The 22,025-nt window shown below is 36.7% G+C and overlaps 3 protein-coding genes across 3 annotated transcripts; 2 read left to right on the top strand and 1 right to left on the bottom strand.

Moving 5' to 3' along the window:
• Window positions 1–1,782: 1,782 nt before the first annotated feature.
• On the top strand, window positions 1,783–6,786 carry pop4 (POP4 homolog, ribonuclease P/MRP subunit). Its single transcript, XM_079866856.1, has 7 exons — window positions 1,783–1,870; window positions 2,057–2,109; window positions 2,427–2,647; window positions 2,757–2,834; window positions 2,937–2,998; window positions 3,209–3,310; window positions 4,946–6,786. The coding sequence occupies exons 1-7, from the start codon at window positions 1,864–1,866 to the stop codon at window positions 5,080–5,082; spliced, it is 660 nt and encodes a 219-aa protein (XP_079722982.1). The 5' UTR covers window positions 1,783–1,863; the 3' UTR covers window positions 5,083–6,786.
• A 1,215-nt stretch (window positions 6,787–8,001) lies between these two features.
• On the top strand, window positions 8,002–9,624 carry plekhf1 (pleckstrin homology domain containing, family F (with FYVE domain) member 1). Its single transcript, XM_079867400.1, has 2 exons — window positions 8,002–8,143; window positions 8,359–9,624. The coding sequence occupies exon 2, from the start codon at window positions 8,368–8,370 to the stop codon at window positions 9,238–9,240; it is 873 nt and encodes a 290-aa protein (XP_079723526.1). The 5' UTR covers window positions 8,002–8,143; window positions 8,359–8,367; the 3' UTR covers window positions 9,241–9,624.
• A 9,130-nt stretch (window positions 9,625–18,754) lies between these two features.
• On the bottom strand, window positions 18,755–22,025 carry LOC307155585 (protein C19orf12 homolog). The gene is made up of 3 exons (XM_079866336.1): window positions 21,891–22,025; window positions 21,411–21,593; window positions 18,755–20,660 (listed from the first exon to the last, which is right to left on the bottom strand). Exons 2-3 carry the CDS (start codon window positions 21,568–21,570, stop codon window positions 20,392–20,394), a joined length of 429 nt encoding a protein of 142 aa, XP_079722462.1. The 5' UTR covers window positions 21,571–21,593; window positions 21,891–22,025; the 3' UTR covers window positions 18,755–20,391.

The raw sequence follows: 22,025 nt of genomic DNA on the forward strand, positions 1-22,025 counted from the left end.
TAAAGACATATAGCACTACACTACATTTAAATGCATTTTAATATAGCGGACCAGTGAAACATAGCTGAGCTTTAGCTTCTTAACGCTCTCTTTGGTTGTTAGCTAATTCATTTTTATTTTAGATTGTAATTTTTTCTAAATGAAATGTTCATAAATAATATTTTATAACCCTTATAAATCCTCCTTTTCACAGTGTTATCATTGTTTGTTATTTATTTTATTTTTATTTTTTTATTGCAGAATGTAGGCTACATAAGACAGGGAACAATCAATAAAGTAAGACACTAACACGGAGTTTGAATTTGAGAAGAAGAAAAAAAAAAAGAAAAAAAAGAAAGAGGAGCAAGGGAGAAGACAAACAGGTACATCGAAGAAAAATATACTAAAATAGTAAATATTTTGACAGAGAGAAACATAGAGTTTCAGACTTTTATGTCTTTTGAAACATTTGCAACTTTGGAGCAACTGGGTGCCATATATAACAGGTAAGCTTGATCTATTACTGAGGTTTCAGCATCTCCCAGAAAATAGCGCTGATAATTACCAGTGATAATACGTTTAAGTTCTTTGTAAATAAGTTTGTTGCACTTACTGTCTAAGAGGTCTACATTACATTTTTAAAGAGGAAAGACAAACAACAGGTCTAGATAAAGGATCAGAAAAACTGCTTTGGATTATTCTTAACAATCCAGTGTATAGCATTGCATACCTTATCATAACCTTTAATTGTAATTGTAATGGTAAAAAACTCTGTATTTGTTAATAAAATCATTATGTCATAAGAAATACCCATTATCATCTAATAAATCATGAATAAAAAAAAAAAGCCTTTACTAGCCTACCAATCACTTTTGAAGATTTCCTATTAATGACTACAGCCCTAAAGTACTTCTTCCTGCCTCTATGTATTAATGCTCATGGGTAGCCTAAATGGGTTCCATTCAGACCTTAACATCAAGTATTTTACTGTTATGTGTCAACAAGATTCAACAAGACATTTTCACCTGGCAAGACCCAATGTTTAGACCTGTTGTGGTATTTATGCAAATTATACGTAATTAGATTATGCACCATTTGTCCATGTTAACAAACAATTTAAAAAACAACTTGTAATACAATTTTTGTTTGTCTTGATGTAATCAACTCAGTAATTTTCATGGTGATATCTAAAGGTACATTTTTACACTATTCACGTAAGAAAAAGAATGAATAGGCTACATTTGGGTCTTTTTCGAAACTTTCCCCTAATGGGATTCTTCGGGACTTTTTTTTCCTTACTCAGGACATACTGATGATACAAAATCAAAATCTCAAAAATCAGTTGAGTTTGCTTCTGTTGCAATTTGTTCAACCTTTTTTCATAAAATGACTGGACTAATAGGCCTATAGATAAGTCTTGAGATAACCAGTGATTTAAGGATTTGGTCATACTTTCTATTTTAGAGTTAAAATTTGAAAGTTCTCTATTAACAACATTTTTGGTAATCATAACCCCAATAGGTACTTAACCTAATTTTTCACTTGAATGCCCTCTATATCTTCTAAATCACAATTATGTGTTGTCATTAGGCTAATTCACACTTTTTAAAGTTTCAGGTCAGGCCTGATGCCGAAAAGATAGAAATGTTATCAATAACTAATGGAAGCACCTCTTTATTTTTAAGAAATAAAAGAGTGTCGTCTGCAAATTGGCTAATAATAAAGGTCCTACCAAGTTTTGTTACATTTATTTTTCACTGTAATTATGTGGTGAATGATGCCGTGCTCGATTTCTTCTGTCTTATCGGTGATCAGCTCGTCTTCCTGTCACATGTGATTCTAGCCGCAGCATTTTTTGGAGCCTGTGTTACTGTGTTTTGAACTATGGAACGTAAGTTTTATGGTGGTATTATATTGATCAAGATCCTATTAATCTTATATTTTTTAATGCATTATGTTGTGACCATCTTGGATCCTGTTTCTGTGTTAAACATACATACAATTAAGGTAATTTATCAACGAAAACAAAATGAAGGACAAGCGTAATATGTTATTTGATCTGTTTTCACGTTCATAGATGTGGTGCAGTCCTCGATACCGTCAAAGGAAAGCGCTCTTTTGGGAATTGAGGTGACTGTTCACTGTCATTAACATTAGTTTCTTAATTCAAGCTGTTCCGTGGTTTAGAGCCAGGGTTTTCCACGTTCTAATTAATGATCAGTTAAGCATTTCATAATGTAGAAATATTATTAATTCTGTTAATTCTGCTAATGTGTAAACTGTTACTGAGAAAGTCTAGCTTTTTTGGAGGGTCTCTGGGTGAGCTTGGGGGCTCTCTGGATCATGGATCATGAAACATGAAACAATTCATTGTTGCAGATCGTCTCACACTGTATGATGTACATAAACTTTACAAACTATAAGATTTTGAATGTCACTTTTCACAGTCTTCAACTACAACGAAAGCGGAGGCTTTCACCAAAGCGTTCCTGAAAAATAGCCTTCCCCAAATGAAAGATGCAGCCATTGAGGATATGATGTTGCGCAAGGCGGTAGTGCTGGAATTTAAAAGACCGAAAAAGAAGGGAAAGAAAAGCAAGGCCAAGGGACTGAATGCCAAAGAAAGAAGACAGCTGAAAATATTCCAGCTCAAACCTGAACATCAAAAGTCTGTATTCATTATGTTTACTCTTTCACCTTGTATCATGCACTACATTATATCAGCGAAACTTCAGCTTATCACTAAAATCATATGTCTTTGTCTATGGATATCATAGGTATGAACTCTTCTTGCCTCTGCATGAGCTATGGAAACAGTACATTGAGGATCTGTGCAATGGATTGAAACCAGAAAGGTCATAATTTTAGGAAGATGCTCTTCAGAATTTCTGGCTCATGGGTATAATTTCAAGTCTTGCTAACGCTCCATGAATGTGCTGCCTGTTTCTTTTGAACAGCAACCCACAGATGATCCAGCAGAAGCTCTTGAAAGCTGATTTCCATGGTGCTGTCTTAACAGGTACAACGTCATGCATATTTGAAAACGTCTGCACACAAAGGCACACATTTTTGGTTTAGTGGCAGTATATCCAGATTTCTGATTTATTGTTGATATTTTGAGCGTAAAGTGGAACCTTATGTTCTCTCTCTCTCTCTCTCTCTCTCTCGCTCTCTCTCTCTCTCTCTCTCTCTCTCTCTCTCTCTCTCTCTCTCATTTGTTCCCCCATAGTTGTCAGATCTAAGTGCCCTTCGTATGTGGGTCTAACTGGCATCTTGGTACAGGAAATGAAGCACATCTTCAAAATCATTACAAAAGAGGACAAACTAAAAGGTATATGCGAAAATATAAACTATAGGTTTCACAGCATTTCATGAATATGAGTGAGTGTGTCAAAGATGCCAAGCTTTCTGTCCACTAGATAAAGGAAGGAGGAGCTTTTGAGTGCAAAAAAAGTCAAATAAGAGAAATTAGCAGCTATTTTTTCCCCTGTGCCTTTATGCGTTGTGGTAATCAAGTCAAAATAACATTATGTAAAAGTTTGCTATGCTCATCAATTGCCAGTCTTTTGTCTTGCATGCAGCTGTCGGGCTATTTTAGCATTGTCCAGACTGTGTGGCACAATATACCGGTACTGACAATAACTGTAGCTATGTTTCCATCCATCTAATTTTACGTAAACATTTGGATATCGCAATGAAAAATGCTGTATGGAAACACTAAAATGCACTTAAATTCTAAGAATGTGCATAAAAATGTATTGAGGTGTATACGTTTTTTTATCTGATAAGAAGACATGCACACGAACTATGATAGAAACACATTTATAAGGAATAAATCCCTCAATGCGCAGCAAAGAACTCGTGTGACTTTGTGATTGGATAGCTGGAAAAAGCTGCAGACCAATTTCATTAAACTGCATCTCAAATGCAGAATAACTAAACCAACATTTAGTCTATCATCAAAATGGTTTATAATGCCCACCCAGAACTGTCTCTCACATTTTCATTTCCAAACACCAGGTATGTAAACACAAGATAATGCGACAGACAGTGTGTATTGCATTTCGTCTGCATGCTCTTATGATGTAACAAAAAAGATCCACAGTGGATTCCCTGATTGCAGCAACTTACATTTTTATTAGAGATATTCCCAGGAACTGACGATTTTGTTCTCTTGTTTATTTGCAAATGTTTTATGCAATATTCCAATTTTGCATTTAATTCACAACTTTAAATAGAAACATAATGTGTGATTTTTAAAAATGTAATATTGATATCATGTTACGCTGCACTTATTATTGTAAATAATCCAGCACCAGTAATGACCTTGTTGACACCTACACCGGTGGGGTCCAACATAGTATGGTTAGTGTGGGAGTTTTTTGGGGGGGTGGGGGGGATTTGGTAAAATGACGTAGACTTAGACAGCCCAGTCTGCCAAAAAAAAAAAAAAGCTGATCAACTATGTTTTTGTTGGTTTGTTTTTTTGTAAAGTTATGGTGACAAATTCTCTCTTCCCTACACTCATGTTTTGAGTGATTCATTGGCTAAAAAAGAGAAAACACAAAATAAACAAAGTTAAATATGTATTTGTCTGGTAGCATCATCATTTTTTTTGCAACATTTCTGTAGACGCTGCTATAATATTGTTATTGTGAATTATGTTGGCCACGATAATAGTGTTGTGAAAATCTGATAAGACAGCCCTAGTCTAGATTTAAGTCAAATCTTCTTACTGTGTCATGAACGCACTTCTCACTACTTCCTCACAACAGTCATTAGCCACCTCTCAGAACCCTCTTTTCCAAATGAACCTGAGAACAAAGTCCATTTTTTTTGACAGTTGCTTTACAGAGGCCACTTTCACCTTTCAAATAGTGTTGATTATTCATTATAGAAATATGCTCTTTAGTAATTCCCTCTGGATTACTGACATTTTTTCCCTCCTCTCTTTCTCTCTCTACAGTAATACCAAAGAGGAACAGTGTGTTCAGTATGGAGATTGGTGATTTCGTAACTCACATCTATGGCAGCAAGTTTGAACTGCGCTCTAGTGAGCGCTCGGCAAAGAAATTCAAAGTAAAAGGAACTATTGACTTGTAATGGAAAGTCTTAAACATCGTGTCAGTTTTAAATGTGAGCTGTTACTGGAGCCTGTGAGACTATGAAGAGCAGATGCTCAATCATTATGGATCTGGCCAAGCATGAAACTATATTGGGGATTTAGGAAAATCTGTTGAAAAATGAAAAATGCATTTGACTGTCCACCAGAGGGAGACCTTTTTTTTTTTTTTTTTTTTTGGAGAAGATAGGAATTATAAATCTGGACTTTGTCATCGCTCTCTCTCTCTCTCTCTCTCTCTCTCTCTCGATCTCTCGATCTCTGGTACCTGCCACTTGCCACTTCCTTTTATTATATAAAACTCTTTGGTTATGACCTCATTTAGTCAAAAAGTGTAGTCAGCACTGCGAATGCAAAATGTCCCATTACTTCTGTAATAACATGGTACGACAATAGATCCACAAGTATGTTTAATTTGCTCAATTATTTCCCATGTATTTAAGTAAGTTCTAAAATGTTAAAGTTGTGTAAAATAAGCAAAGTATTGTTAGTTGATTGAGCAGGATCTCCAGTTCAAAGTGTATACTGAGGGGAATTGGTATGATTTTGAAGTTATTTGGCTCCGTTTCAGTGGTGTATATTTTGTAGTCTTTGCCTGCACACAAAACAAGGAACTTGTTTTCCCCTCCTCAAAACAAAACCTGATTCTTGGAGGCTTGGTCATGTTTTTTTTTCCCTTAAGTGACTGTCAATGCCTCTTCTGGGTAATGCCAGGGAATCTCCACATTCCTAGACACAGAACTGGTTTTGCAAATAAGTACGTAAGAGTTTGTTACTAACTATATTGTCTTAGAGAAAAAAAATCTAGATTATTTGGCATTTAGTGTTTAGAACTTTGTACAGATTTTGGCAACAGTGTTTGAGTTAAAGGAAGCTGAAACAACATCGACTGCTTGTGTTCCAAAAAACGACAATGATGTCACCATTCTTGCAAATACACACGAAGTCCTTTCATCATTCTGATGTGCAATGTATTTTATGAGAAAAGAGGTTCTTTACACTTAATGTCTCCTCTGTGTTCAATATAGTGTTGCGTCATAAGGATGTGCACTTCCTTTAAACCACATTTTACAAGGAAATAATATGTAGCCTATTAATTGTCACAAATACAATTTCAGGTTATATGTATTAAATGGCTGTGCCATGCTCATATAACAAGCCTGTTCTTTGCAGTAACTTTGCATATTTTTCTGTTAAAAGAAAGAAAGAAAAACTTGTTAGACTGGTTTTGCCACCCGATTGGTTTAAGGGCCAAAGTTCTGTTGTTGTTTTGACGTGATTGTGTAAAGAATCAGATAAGGAGTTCTCTGCTATCTGAGCCCATACTGTTAATCAGATGAACAACATGTGTTTTTACTCTTACTCGTTACTCATGTGTTTCACTCCTCTTCACATACAGTGGCCAAAAGTGATGTTTGGCCTAGGAAAATCATGCTTTTGTAGGTTTTTTATTTATTTATTTTGTTACATGTTGTAAACATGATTACCCACTACACTATATTAATGCTTTACAAATGTGTATAAATGTGTTCTTAGTGTGCATGGTTTGTTTGTGCGCAACAGAATGACAGTGATGTGGAATTTAGATGAAACAGCTGGGCCATAAGCACACATGTACAGGTACTATTATTTAGAATTTTAATGTGTATTTTAAATATACAGAGATGCTTCTATATCTACAAGTATACCTATGGCAGCCTCGTGTAGAATAATTATCTTTTCTTAGTTTTAGTGTTTATTTGACTTGTTAATTACTTGAGTTCATGTCATTATTGTTCTGTAAATACTACGGGACTTTTTACTACGTCATGCTAAAAAAATCTGCTAATGCACCTAAATCTGCATTTTTTTTTAATACCTTGTGAAATTGTAATACCTATCTCATATTATGTTTCTTCCACATTAACTTGATATTTTCCTCTCATTTGCCTATAATTTACACCTATTCAAGCAAATATTTTCCCCTTTTTTAACTGTTAATGTACAAAAGCCTCAGTTATGTATTATTTCCCTTTGACGGGATATGAGCAACACGTTTTTTTGTTTTTTTTTATTGGCTATGAAATATGTCATTGACTATTCTAGGATGTGAGTTATGCATCAGTGTTATTTTAATATTTCAAATACCTGTTTGCTTCCCAGATGTGTTTTTTTTTTTAGCTGCCCTTTTAATACAATTCATTTGTTTGACAGAAACTTTCCTTAAGTCTTTGACCGACCTCTTCTGTGCTCTAAATCACTCACAAATCTTTTAATAATTCGATCACCTCTATTCAGTTTTTGCAAAATATTAGTTATAATGCCTTTTGCAAGATATTGCACTATTTCATGCTTTTCTTCTTCAGAAAGAGCTTTCTTTCTCCCCATATTGCATTAGAACTCTGACTTGTGTAATAATGTGGAACAACCTCTTTCCATTTACCTAAGAAGACATGGCAAAATATTTTACAAACCTGTCTGGAATTGAGACCAGATATCTAAAAAAATAAAATATTTAGTGTGCTGAAATCTGATGTGTCACTTGCATGATAATTTGGAACAGTGTGAGTTCATGAAACAGATTTTAATAGTTTTCGTTTTAGTGAACAATATCAACACATTTTTTTCAATCACATGCACTGTGAAATAAATTAGGCAGGTGAGCAAAAATACAGCACCAATAATATCAGTAGTATCATAAATATTCCATTCTATTTGATGAACATGATGCCTAACAAATGTTATGACAGTATAAATATTAATTATCTTTACACTCAATACAGTGACTTGAATCTGACATTGTTCCAGTCAAGAACAAGGAAGGTAACACTTCTAAAATAGTAGCAGTTCTGAGCAGTTCTGGAATTTCCCCTTTTCAAACAGGAAAGACAAGCTTATGACACTATAAAAGCTCTGTCTCAATCAACCAGCAAAGAGAAAGAAGTGATTTGTCGTGCTGAACACAGAGGAATATTTTCATCAAGTTTTTTTTTGGAACGAGGGAGCTGCGAACAGATACAAAGTCTGTTTACCCAACAATTCACTGCTTTCCACGCCAATCAGGTATTTGGTAGCTCCTTGGTGAATTAATGTTTAAGATGTTCAAACATTTATTTTCTGTCTATATTGTATAATTTCATTTATTAGCGTAATCAGGGGTGAAACCCTGACTTGAAGTGTTGATTTGAAAGTACTGTAAAAAAAAAAAGCGTTTTTAAACAAACAACAACGGTACATTAAAATCGATTTGACCTTGTCAATACTTTGATATTTTACAGGCAGCAACAATGGAAGATCTGATCTTTACTCATCAGAACCGTGAGCGAATCAGGGCGGTGGCGAGCTCTTTTGGCCGCACTGGGAAGATGCTTCTAAAACCCGGGCGTATTCTTGTGGGAGAGGGCAGCTTGTTGAAGCTGTGCAGGCGTGGACCCAAACCCAAAGTGTTCTTCCTCTTCAACGACATCTTGGTCTATGGTAGCGTCATGGTGCCCGGTCGCTGGAACAATAAGAAGAAGATCGTTCCTTTGGAGGAGGTGCAGCTGGAAGATGCGGAAGACGGAATGGCCATGGCCAACCAATGGCTCATCCGCATGCCACACAAGTCTTTCTACGTGTCGGCAGCCTCGCCTGAGGAAAAAATTGCTTGGATGGGGCACATTGAGAAGTGCAAGACCCTCTGCATGCAAACTAAGGGCCTCCCCACTGACAATGATGCAGAGAAGTTTGCTACCACCTGGATCCCTGACATGGCTTCAGCCATCTGCATGCGCTGCGCAAAGAACTTCAATGTCGCCACTCGGAGGCACCACTGCCGGAAATGCGGCTATGTAGTATGTCGAGCTTGCTCGAAGAGCCGGGCCTTGATACCAAACATCTCCTCTAAGCCCGTGAGAGTTTGCCGGAACTGTGTGAGCAGCACACAAGAGGGAAAGGTACAGGGACAAAAGAGACAAAAGGTAAAGCACTGGAAGAAGAACTCTGTAGAGGAATCACCAACGCTACCTGAGTTTGAGACGTCCAGCGATGAGGATCTCGAAGATGAGAACGGGTACCAGGTGCCCACCAAGTGGTTCAACAACCAGTTGGAAAAGGAGGATTACTCCCCATACTGCTACATAAAGCCTGGGCACATGAATCCTCCCCACACTGAACTCTGAACGTGATATGAGCAACTACTATTATGAACTATGCTGAAATTGAACATATGTTGCAGTTGACCACGGATGCACAGAGACGAATACCAGCAGTTATTAAGTATTTTGCACTAAAGTATGAGTCACTTCTACGACTTCTGTTTTGCACTTCTATTTATGTATATTTGAATGTATACTCATATGTATAAAGGGAACTGTGTGACTTTTGTAATCAATATAATAAAAAAAAGCATTTTTTAATAAATATTTTGGTATTGTATTAAATACTTGGTGGGAAACACACACACACCAGTTTTTTGTAAATGTTTGTTTATAAACCGAAGAAATAATTACAACATTCCGATATTCTGACAGTGTGGATCATATTAAATTCAATATTTTCAATAGAAGCATCCTCACTATCAGAGTGGACAGTGACTTAGCATACTGCTTCTCGGATGGATACAATTGCAATAAACATAAAAACATTGCAATCCTTTTTAGGGACATGATTTCCGTATTGTAGGCTAGGTCACATGACTGTACTTTCTAATGGACCCTTTTCACAGACGCATTTCCCAAATAACTAACTTCATTAATTTATTGAGCTTTTTAATATTTTCATTTAAAACAAATAATGTACCATATACTCTGCAATGCATTATATTACCCTGGCATTAAATTACAAAACATACTCACACATACAATTCTACAAGGTAAGATAGAGTGAGATGCCGCCCTTAAGAACATTTTTAAAGACAAGAATGTACAGAATGATAGTGAGACATCATCCAAGTTATTATTAGTGGAAATAAACATCTGCCAATTTATTTGCTAAAGCACAACAGACAATCATGAAATGAGGCCATCAACTTAATAGCACATAATATGATTTAGAGTATAAATAAAACTTGTAGCAAGACTCTTTTTACATTGGGCAATTGTAGCAAAAATATCAATGCTCTAGCAGCAATTGTTAACTGAACACAAATGATAAATTATTATAATTGAATAATGAACATGGATAAAAACATAAATAAATGTGTGGATTTAATACGCAGTTGAATGAGCAGAGCTTTACACATTAACCCTTAAATGCATACCTCGGGTCTTTATTGACACGGGAGGTTATTTACTCTCATCCTCATTATTTTATTTAAGTTTGACATCAACCCTCTTAGTATCCCTAAATCAATTCATTGTAAACAATATAACAAGAATTTTTTTTATTTTTTTATAAAATAATTACCTGTTTTCCCATTAATTTTTAAGTAAAATAGGGTCGCTAATGACCCGAGATGTGTAACAGTGTAAGTATATTGTTTCTGCACAACAATAATCGAATCTTTGATGACTGAATAAGTGCAATTCACCTTTATTCCACATTTGACTATGTCACACAATGATGAAGTGACGTTTCACTCATAGTTACCACAGGAAGAAAACAAAAGAATAGGAAGAATCATCAACAAAACTTGAAATGGCTCAGCAATTTACTGCAGAGCAAGTACTGAACACAATCAAATAGTGTCACTGTCCCTTGACGGTGGATCTGGTGAAGAAGCTGTCAGCGAACAAAATATTGATTTTGAAGATGTTGAAAATGATAGTTTTGATAATATGAGATTGCGAATATGAGCCAGATGCTGAATGTATGCCTACTGGAAATGAGCTCTGACTGAGCTCTTCTGGCAGACGGCCGTACACATCGATTTACGGCGAAAGACTAACCCTTGAACTTGACGCACAACGTAACGACGAACGCAGTTGCCCAGCCCTGTTTGTTTGAACCGCTAGATGCGTCAAAGCTTACGCTACTCCTACATTCTACGTCATACATCGTCAAGTGTTACTCTTTTGGTGCAAGTCGACTTGCGTACGTCTGTCAACCGGAAGCTATTATTTTCGTCGGTAAGTTTTAAAAGTGGATATTTTTCTTACACGAATGCATCGCTTCACTTCAGAAGGTATGTATTAACCAGCCAGAGCAGCGTGAACATTGTGTAAAGATTGCAAGCAAGCAAGTCTATAGTTAATGGTGTTAATCACTCAACTTTCACAGTTTGCTTCATTAGGGGCCAAGCACCGAAGGTGCGGAGGCACATATTGTATCTGTTCCCGTTCTTATTATTCTTCTTCCGCTCTGGGAGTCTATGGCAGCCCATAGAACCGCTTGCGGGAAAGTTATGAAATTTGGCACACTGATAGAGGACAGTCCAGTCTGTCACCATAGCAAATTTGATGTCTTAAAACCAATCCCTCTAGCGCCACCAACTGTCCAAATTTGCACTCATGTTTATGCTAATAACTTTTGAACTACAAGGGCTAGAAACAACATTCTTTTTTTTCCTCTGGTTCCTTAGCTTAAGACGATTCGATTGCACCCTATGACGTCATTTTCCGCCATGGAAATTTTTCCGCAGTTTTGAATTTTCCGAAAAAACTACTTTTTCGAACTCCTCCTAGGCCGTTGCTCCAATTTTCACGAAAATTGAACCAGATCATCTCAAGACCATGCCAACAAATATGTATGGAATTCAAGTTGATTGAATCGTTTTCAAACCGGTTTTGATAAACCCACGAACAAATTTTATGTAGCGCTTGCGAAAACAGACGTAAGGCTGTATATCCGCAACGCTTTATCGGATTCAGACCAAACTTGGTACATGTCATCACAAGCATGACCTGAGGCTACATGCTGTGTTTCGGCGCAGCGCCACCTACTGGTCCGGAGATATGAAAATTGGCTAATTTTGCTTATAACTTCTGAACAGTTTGTCCAAAAGTCAGAAGAATTGGTCTCGTAAGATTCAGGGCAACATGCCGAGTCGACTGATATCCAATTTTACCACATCGGCCATTTTGGCTGTCGGCCATTTTGAATTTTGTTCTAAAACGCTGTATTTTAAGAACGCATGAACGGATTGTTACGAAACTTGGTATGGGTCATCAGCACGTTGCCCTGAAGGAACGTGAGAAGTTTCGAACCAACGCCACCTAGTGGTCAAAAGTTATAAACAAATTTCCAAAAAGGCTAATAACTTTTGAATATATCTGGCTATTGAAATGTCACTGGTCTTAATAGATTCCTTGGGTCAATCTGCGAACATAGATACCAAGTTTTCCTTATTTGGCCGAAGTTCCTGTCCGCCATCTTGATTTTCATTCAAAACCTACTTTTTCGAACTCCTCCTAGACCGTTTGTCCGATTTTCACGTCGATTTCGTGTCGATAGATGAAACCGTTTTCGTATACCGCAGCAGCAAATTTGAGGCATGATGCCAAAAGGACTATTCAGGCTTTATCTCTGCAATGCCTTGACATATTGACACCAAACTTTGTATGTGTCATTGTCACTTCACTCTGACCACATCACATCAGTTTTGTAACTTATTGGTCGAAAGTGATAGTCCATTAAATCATATCTTAAATTACTTTAAAGGGGACCTATTATGCCCCTTTTCATAAGATATATAATAATTCTCTGATGTCCCCAGAGTGTGTATGTGAAGTTTTAGCTCAAAATACCCAACAGAATTTTATTTACAGCACGTTTAAATCATCATTTTTTGGGTCTGTGAAAAACACACTGTTTTAGTGCTTCTCCTTTAAATGCTAATGAGCTGCTGGTTCACGGGACAGGGGGCGGAGCCTAAGCAGCCGCGATTAGAGCCAGAACAGGGAAGATGATAATAATGAAACAGACAGTGACAGTAATGGTGTTCATTTCGACCATAAAAATGCCTACAGAGTCAGAGAATATATGCTGTATGGAGTTGGAACAGGTATAGTTTAGTTTAATTACGATTATAACCTATTTGGCATTGCTTGTATACACTATTAATGCAAGCCTGCTGTAGGACTCCGTCTGACGATCTGAATTGTCTGAATGATGACACAAAATATACTGATGAGTTTAATAAAGTTTACTGTATGTCACACAAAAGATGAAGCATCAGTTTTTCTTCAGAAAATCACTGTTAGAGCTGAGTAAACAGTATAAGAAGTGCATAAGTAACTTACATAAATTTCTGTTGAGTTGAGGGAGGATTTTCTTTGAAAACAAAATGAATCCACCTCGTCTTCACTGGCTAGCAGATTTCAAGAGAAAATAGAGAGAGCTATGTGAATGAATACATCCAGCTACAACACCTTCAACGCTTGGGAGATGCTTCGACGCTTCTCGTGAGTGCATTGCTGCAGCAATGGCTGATGTGTACAACTCGCAGTGAACGGGTCTAAGTTATAACGGCAGTGTCAGTCAACACTCGGGGGCGGGGCCTGTGGCTTTAGTGATGTCACTAAAGCCACATTCTGAAAACGGGTCATTGGGAGACACTGCTGATGATTTATGGGGATTAATAAAAAAGGAGTGAGTGGATTTTTATCACTATTGGGTGGTTGTGTACACTCACTGCCAACACACATTTATGTCCAAACACCATACAAAAGTGAATTTTGCATAATAGGTCCCCTTTAAAATGAATTATTTTTCAGCCATTTCGCCTAAAATCATCTTTAAATGTCTTTAATTGCTCATTGTTGCAGTTGGTCTGACACTTTCAGCAATGTTGGCATGTCTTGTCATCTTATTCTGCTTGGCCCCGATAATTGCTGCTTGCAGGTATATTTTTTAGTTGTGACATGTAACGTTATACGTGATCAAAATAAATATTTTTCATTATTTTGAATTCAAAGTATGTGTAGTTAATTAACATTACTCAGTACTTAAATGCATTTTACTGTAAAGGACACCCTAAAATAAAGTGTAACCTGTTTCTTACTTAAATGTGTGATGTTTCATAATAAGTTTCCCAAGGAGCATAATCTTCAATGCAAAGAAACATTTCAGCATAAAAGGGTTCTTCGGGATTTGTAAATAGAAGTTTTATATGAGTAAAGAAGCTCTACAGAATCATCTATTTTTAGAGTAAGCCTACTAACAATTGATTGGTAGAACAAGTCAAACAAAGTGTGTGTATTACAAAACAAAAACAGCCATCTTGAATAGGCAATTACTCTGAAAGTGATCAGAGATAGCATCAATTCAGCATAATTTGATGAGAGCTGAAGAGTCATACAATAGTTGAGTTGTGACGTGCACATACAAGCTGAGCAAGTTTTCTGCTCTCATAAGGGAGGAAACAATTCTTAAAAAAAAAACACTTTTTTTTCTTTTGCATAATTTCCATGACAGACTTTTTGGCACACTGTGTGGAAAAATGAGAAAAATAGAGCTGCTTATAACTGAATTGAACTCATTTCGTAATTGATTAACTTTAAAGTCAACACTGACTTCAGCAGAATAATGACATTATTGCCTTTTTCAGAGATGCTTTACAACAGAATTTAATTATTTGCATCATTGATCATTATTTTCCTGTTTATCACTGTATTGCATAAAGTGCTATATAAATGAAAGTGATTTGACTTGACAAAGGGCAGTAGGACAGACAAATACATAATAAATGTGACTAATGCCCAAGATGGGACAGTAAATTAGGTTGCTGTAATAGGCAAACCCCCATAATTGAATACTGTCAAAACAATTAACACAGACATTAAAAAAAGAGTAACATACAAAATCACAGAATGCACCCACTTTGGATATTGTCATGTGTGTGGGACACTAGTCAAAACTTGAAGAAAGAAAAAATCAAACAGTGAAAAAAAAATTGATTTGGAATGTTTTGCTAGCTTACCCAAACCGGATAATCCTGTCTTCATTTGCTCACCCTTATGTTGTTCCAAACCTATGACTTTTGTTGTTCTATGGAACACAGGGTGAGCAAACATGACTGAATTTTCTTTTTATTTATTTATTTTTAGGTGAACTACTCCTTTAAGGTAAGGTCTTCATTGAGTGCATGTAGATCTAAAAGGGTTTGTGTCTTTTCATGTTTTGCCTGAAAACATGCAATGTGTCCCATTTAGACGACAGACAGCGAATGCATACACACCTTAATATGAGGAAGTAGCTGCATTTTTCTTGGCTAACAAGAACTGATGTTATACAACCACCTTCACAACCCTTTTGTACTAAAAATAAAACACAAATGTGCTACCAAATAAATGACATGTCAGCACCGAGGGTTTCACTGCATTCTTCTGTATAATTTGTTTGCACTTACATTTGCAGTGTGGTTTTCACCTCTTAAAGGGTTAGTTCACCCAAAAATGAAAATTCTGTCAGTAATTACTCACCCTCATGTTGTTCCAACCATGTAAGTCTTTCGTTCATCTTCGGAACACAAATTAAGATATTTTTGATGAAATCTGACAGCTGTCTCACTCCTCCATAGGCTTTCAGAGGGACTGAAACTCGCCGGTCCAGAATAGTTATTAAAAACATTGTTAAAATAGTCCAAGTGACTACAGTGGCTCTACATTACGTTTATCATGCGACGACAATACTTTTTGTGCGGAAAAACAACAAAAATAACGACTTTATCCAACTATTAGTGTTCTTTAATGTGGGCCTCTGACGAGAGTTCACGGGAGCGCCAGGACGCATGCGCGAGAACTGAGATTACGGCGTTCTTCTTCTACTACTACTTGTTACTGGCTGCTCACTCCTTAGGAGTATTACCGCCATTTACTGTACAAGATCATAGATATCATATAATAATATGATATCTATGTACAAGATGACGTCCCGACATTGCCGGAAGCGCAAAACGGTCTGTTTATAAGCAGAGGAAGACGCACGCTGTAGAACGAAGAAGAAGAAGAACGCCGTAATCTCAGTTCTCGCGCATGCGTCGTGGCGCTCCCGTGAACTCTCGTCAGAGGCCCACATTGAAGAACACTAATAGTTGGATAAAGTCGTTATTTTTGTTGTTTTTCCACACAAAAAGTATTGTCGTCGCATGATAAACGTAATGTAGAGCCACTGTAGTCACTTGGACTATTTTAACAATGTTTTTAATAACTATTCTGGACCGGCGAGTTTCAGTCCCTCTGAAAGCCTATGGAGGAGTGAGACAGCTGTCAGATTTCATCAAAAATATCTTAATTTGTGTTCCGAAGATGAACGAAAGACTTACATGGTTGGAACAACACGAGGGTGAGTAATTACTGACAGAATTTTCATTTTTGGGTGAACTAACCCTTTAAGTCTTGTTAGTTCTCATGGTGTGTCAGTGTGGTCTGTAGCTTATCACATCAGATAGGCTATTCTAAGAAAAGCAAAGACCTGCTGCTTTCCAGCAAACCATATGAACTGTACCACAAACTATACAGAGCAGTACAAAAAGAGACACTGTTGTTCAATGGCCAACCTCTTTTCAGTTTAAAATAAATTTTGTAATGAGAAAAATGAATAGCATTTTCTAAACATGAAAACATCCCCAATTTCTTGGCAGTCCACATACCTCTTAATATGAAAAACTCAATACAACACCCACTAGTAGGGCCCTATTTAAGGGTGTATTCACACCAGGAATGTCTGCTAGTTCACTTGCTTTGGTCCAGACCAAATACTGTTAATTGATTTTTTGTTTTTGTTTGGTGTGGTTCGCTTTCACACTGCCCTTTTTGCAAGTGAACCAAAATTTGTAAACAAAACCACACGTGTGCTAAGGTCATCCATTCATTGGACCGAAATTCTCAAGCAGGGAAAAGCAGGAAAAGCAAAATCAGGCTAATCATGGAGATCTTTCGTAGTGCAATTTTTATTCTTTTACTGACTTGGTGTTATAAGCAACTAACGCATTATGAAGACACTTATGAGCGTCATATGACACAATGTCATACGATGTTGTAATTAGGAGTTTGCGAAGACGAAGATGTGCTGAAAGACGGTTCTGGCGGAGAGAGCATGCTCTTAACTGATAAAGTTCAAACATTATTAAAAACAAGTGAACAATCAGTAATAAAATAAAAAACAAATACACAAATTACAAGCAGAGATGAATACTAAATAACAAAGTAACAAAGTCTGTGTCCGAGCGCTGTCTGAAACGCACCCCTCTCTCTCTCTCTCTCTCTCTCTCTCTCTCTCTCAGCAGTTGTGTGCGATTTTCGGGACCTCTTCAGCTGGGTCTCAGTACGGTTGTTTGGTCCGCACCTGAGTGAGATTGCTGTATTCACACCTGCCCAAAAGATCCGCACCAAAGGGGGAAACAAACTTGAGTTCGATTCAGTCGAACCAAACAAGACAGGTGTAAATACACCCATGATCTAAGCGCATGGTCTAAGCGCTAGGGCAGAAGTGCACTTAGGACGTTCGGATGTTTTGCTGTTTGCTGTTTTGCATTGCAATTTAATGACGGGAAAAATGGTCGGCGTGCCCAGCGCATGATCTAAAAGGGTTGTCCCTATTCTCTTAATGAGTAATGGGTGTGTTTTGGGTGTAAAATGCAATAAACCAATCAGAGTCTCATCTCCCATTCCCTTTAAATGCCAGTTGCACTCGCCCATGGCGGATTCGCTATTTATATGACGGAATTTGCAAATGGAAAGACTTAACGTCTCTCCAGAGCGCTAACGGATCTGCTTGTGCGCGAGGTTAAAGGAACACGCCGACTTTTTGGGACTTTAGCTTATTCACCGCATCCCCCAGAGTTAGATAAGTCCATACATACCCTTCTCATCTCCATGCGAGCTGTATCTCTGTCTGACGCACACACCGCTAGCCTAGTTTAGCACAAATACAGGAGGTAAACGGCTCCATCTAGCATTCTGCTCCCAATAAGTGACAAAATAATGCCAACATTTTCCTATTTACATGTTGTGATTTGTATAGTCACAGCGTGTACAAATAACAAGGTCACATGAGACACAGCCATCTTCTAACCGTAACATGTAAATAGGAAAATGTTGACGTTATTTTGTCACTTATTGGGAGCAGTATGCTAGCTGGAGCCGTTTACCTCCAGTCTTTGTGCTAAGCTAGGCTAGCGGTGGGTGTGTCAGACAGAGTTACGGCTCGCATGGAGATGAGAAGGGTATGTATGGACTTATCTAACTCTTGGGGATACGGTGAATAATCTAAAGTCTCAAAAAGTCAGCGTGTCCCTTAAAGCGTGCAAGCATACCATATACGGGACAAGCCGGATTCCACCATATATTTATGTGCACAATAATAATCTTTTACATTGTAATCCTTTTATTTTTAATATTTGGCATGTTTGTGTACTGCTGCGCGTCCCTGTGTGTGTAATAAGCAGAGTGTACGTGCGTTGTGCACCTGCCTATAGTACTGCCTGCTCATAGTACTAATTTTATTTTTTATTTTTTAAATACTGCTATTTTGAGGCAACTGAAATAGACTGCGCCATTGACCAACAAAAACCTGGTCTAAAGTCAATGGCGCAGTCTATTTCAGTTGCCTCAAAATAGCAACGCATCAACAATGCACCTGAACACACCTCGTTTTCAGACCAGCACACACAAATTCATTTGCTATTTAAACAACGTGGCGCAGGACATGAAAATGATTCCTGTTCCGGGCTGAAACTAGCAAAAAACACTTGCGTCGCGCTGGGTATGTGGACCCATAATCTCAATAAAATCAAACATGACATGCATTGTGTTTACATTCCTTTATTTTTTGTTAATTACTTCATTAAGTACATTAATACTCTACCATGCAAAGGTTTGGTGTCAGTGCGATTTAAACCATTTACGGTTTACAATTTTGTTCCTACTCTGAATCCTGAAAAAGTATTATGTTTTCCACGAAATAAATATTAAGCAGCATAACTATTTTTAACATTGAAAACAAGAAGAAATGTTCTTGAGCAGCAAATCAGCATATTAGGATGATTTCTGAAGGATCATGTAAAAATATATTACTATATTTATATTACCTTTTAAGAGTTTAAAAAAAAACACATTCAAAAAACTTGCCGCCCCAAACCTTGATTGATACAGTATATGACGTGCTAGGTAAAAACAAATGGAAAAATAAATTAAAGATCTTAAAAGAGTACATGTGATAATGGGTTATTCCTGCAGCCATGAAATACCGCTGTGTTAATCATGTTACAATGAGTGTTACATGTGACAGCATGAGAGGTTCAGGATCTTTACTTTGTGCAAGTTCCCAGTAAACACCGCTTCAACAGTCTCTTCAGTATGCAGGTGTGTTTAATAATCAAACAAAAAGGTTTACAACTTAAATCTCTTCAGCTCAAAAAAAACCTTATCTTCTTTGTTTCACAGAGGTACATGTCCTTTCCCCAGCCACACACACACTATTAGAGCCTGCTGCCAGTCTTATTAGCTGCAGCTGCTCTCCGGCAGCCTGGGTTTTGTAGTCCTTAAAAGGCGGCCATCTTGCTCCAGCCATCTGAGGGCAATGTATATCTGCCCCCTAGAACACGCCCTCTCCTGATGTCACACATGTTATATATTGCACAGAATAACATTGAACTATTTCATAATTTTTGTGTAAATAGCTATTATTAAATCAATAAAGACAAGAGTCATTTAAGTCACTGTTAGTGATTAGAGCTCTCTTAGGTAAACCCTGCTCAGTTCATCCAAATTCTCTATACTAATGCTAATACATAGTAAACAAATTGATTTTTAGCATTAATGATAACAAAAAATGCTGACTATGATGCAGGTCATAACTTCGCAAATTTCTCTATCCCATGTTTTTATATTAATAGCAAATCTAAAAGTTAAACCTACTAAAAGATTGTTCACCAAAGAATGAAAACTCTGTCATCATTTACTCACTCTAATGTCATTTCAAACCTGTATGACATTCTTTCTTCTTCAGAACACAAAAGAAGATATTTTATATTATGTGCTTTCGATCCATACAATGCAAATCAATTGTAAATAAAACTGTTTGCTTACCAACATTCTTCAAAAATATATTATTTTATGTTCCACAGAAGGAAGTCAGATGGGTTTGCAAAAACATGAGGGTGAGCAAATGATGTCTTATTCTTTTAACTATTGAAATGGTACATCAGGTGGTTTTGATTTCACATTTCGGAAAAGATTTGCTCAATTTCTTTGAGTATTTTAAACATTTTAAGGTTCACTGTGAAACTGTTACTCTGGTAAACTGGATTAAAGAACAATGAGCTCACACCTACAATTTTTATAGTAAGGGAAAATAAAAGTAAAAACACAGATTTCAGAAACAACAACAAAACCTAAACTAAAGAAGCTTCAGTCAAATTTGGCTTAGACTAAGCAGGTAACATTAACCCACTACTTTTGTCCATACTCCACTTTGGCTCCAAGCTCTTTTGTGGCAAAAGAGATTAAAGTAGTAAGCACTCGCATCTGCAGAGAGGAATTACCCATTACTAGAAAAATGAGTTGAGCCAGGTCAACCCAATGCAGATTGCCCAGTACTGCCATGACGTCAGAGTACAGTTTCTTCTTTTGTTGAGGAGGCATCTCTATTATGATCTTATGAAGAGGCTGGAATTTGTCATTAGTCATCCACCATCCCATAGCACCTCCCAGAGCACCACCTACATAAGACAATAGAAGATCAAATTTTAAGTTGGTCTCACTAAATGGTCTAAACGTTTACTGTATTTTTTTTTGTTTTGCAATTCAACTTTTTCTACATGCTTTAATCAAACTTCATTAATTTTCCAAATAGGCCTACATTGTGTTTAGATATTATTACAAAAAGATCAACATTTTAGTTATTTTAGTATCATTGATTAATAATTTGAATTAGTTTTGAATAATTGTTACTTTTTTTATATTATAAATGTTATAAACTAGAAATTATAAATTTATATTATAAACTATTATAAAATAGTTCCGGAATTCCATTCCTTGATTCTGATTGGTTAAGCCACGTTGTAAAAAAAACAAAAAACAAATTGAGCAATGTTGTAAATTACTGTTCAAACATAAATTACAAATGTGCATTGAGGAAATATTAAAATAAATATCTTATGGACTAATCGTTTTATAAAAGCAATAAGCACAGAACAGCTAAGGGTGTTATTTATTGTTTTATTTTAGTAGCCTACGTGAAGTTAAACTATAGCCTAAATAAAAATGATTGTATGAAAAATTAAAACATTGCAGCAAGTAGCTGAAGTAAAATACGTTTAGGTTTTGTTTATATTTTATTTTGTTTTAGTTGGCACCAGATAACCATAGACAGTTGTTAGATATTATACACCACCGTCCTTGTGGTTAAGAACTGCAGTAAGTCAAAGTTTGTGGATGACAAGAAATCAAACACACAAGCCAATACATACCAATAAATATACCGGGTGGCCCTCCGAGTAGCCCCCCTAAAAACGCCCCTCCGCCCGCGGTAGCAGCTCCTTTGGCTGAGTTCTGCACTGCTGCTTTAATCTGCCTGCTATCTGACATTTTACAGCAGAGCCCCATTACATCGTCTATTTGACGCTGCATTGTGTTGTGTTCAAAATCACTGCCTGGGGAGGAGAAAATGTAATCAAAGAGCAGTCTATTCTCAAATGTAAGTTTAACACTGCGGAGATTGTATACAATGTTTGATTAGGCTACATTTGATAATATAGTATGCCTAAACGGTTTCTATCAAACAAATAGACCGTAGCCTAACTGCAACTGTCGTGATTTAAACAAAAAGTAAAGAATGTTAAAGCTAAACAAGTTACATAAAATGGCCTACATCTGCTTTTGACAATATTTAACACTATAGGCACGTTTTGTAAACTACATTACAGCTTTCATAAAACTTTTGGTATTACCTCCGTTTCTTCTGTTGACGTTACTTTAAGATTGAAAAAGTGAAAGTGACATCACTTCCGCTCTTTGCTCAGCTGCTATTTCTTTATACTTTTAATTTGATATCGAACGGAGCATCACCTCAACATACAATTGTC

The sequence above is a fragment of the Squalius cephalus genome (genome assembly GCF_949319135.1).
Source record: "Squalius cephalus genome assembly, chromosome: 3".
NCBI lineage: Eukaryota > Metazoa > Chordata > Actinopteri > Cypriniformes > Leuciscidae > Squalius > Squalius cephalus.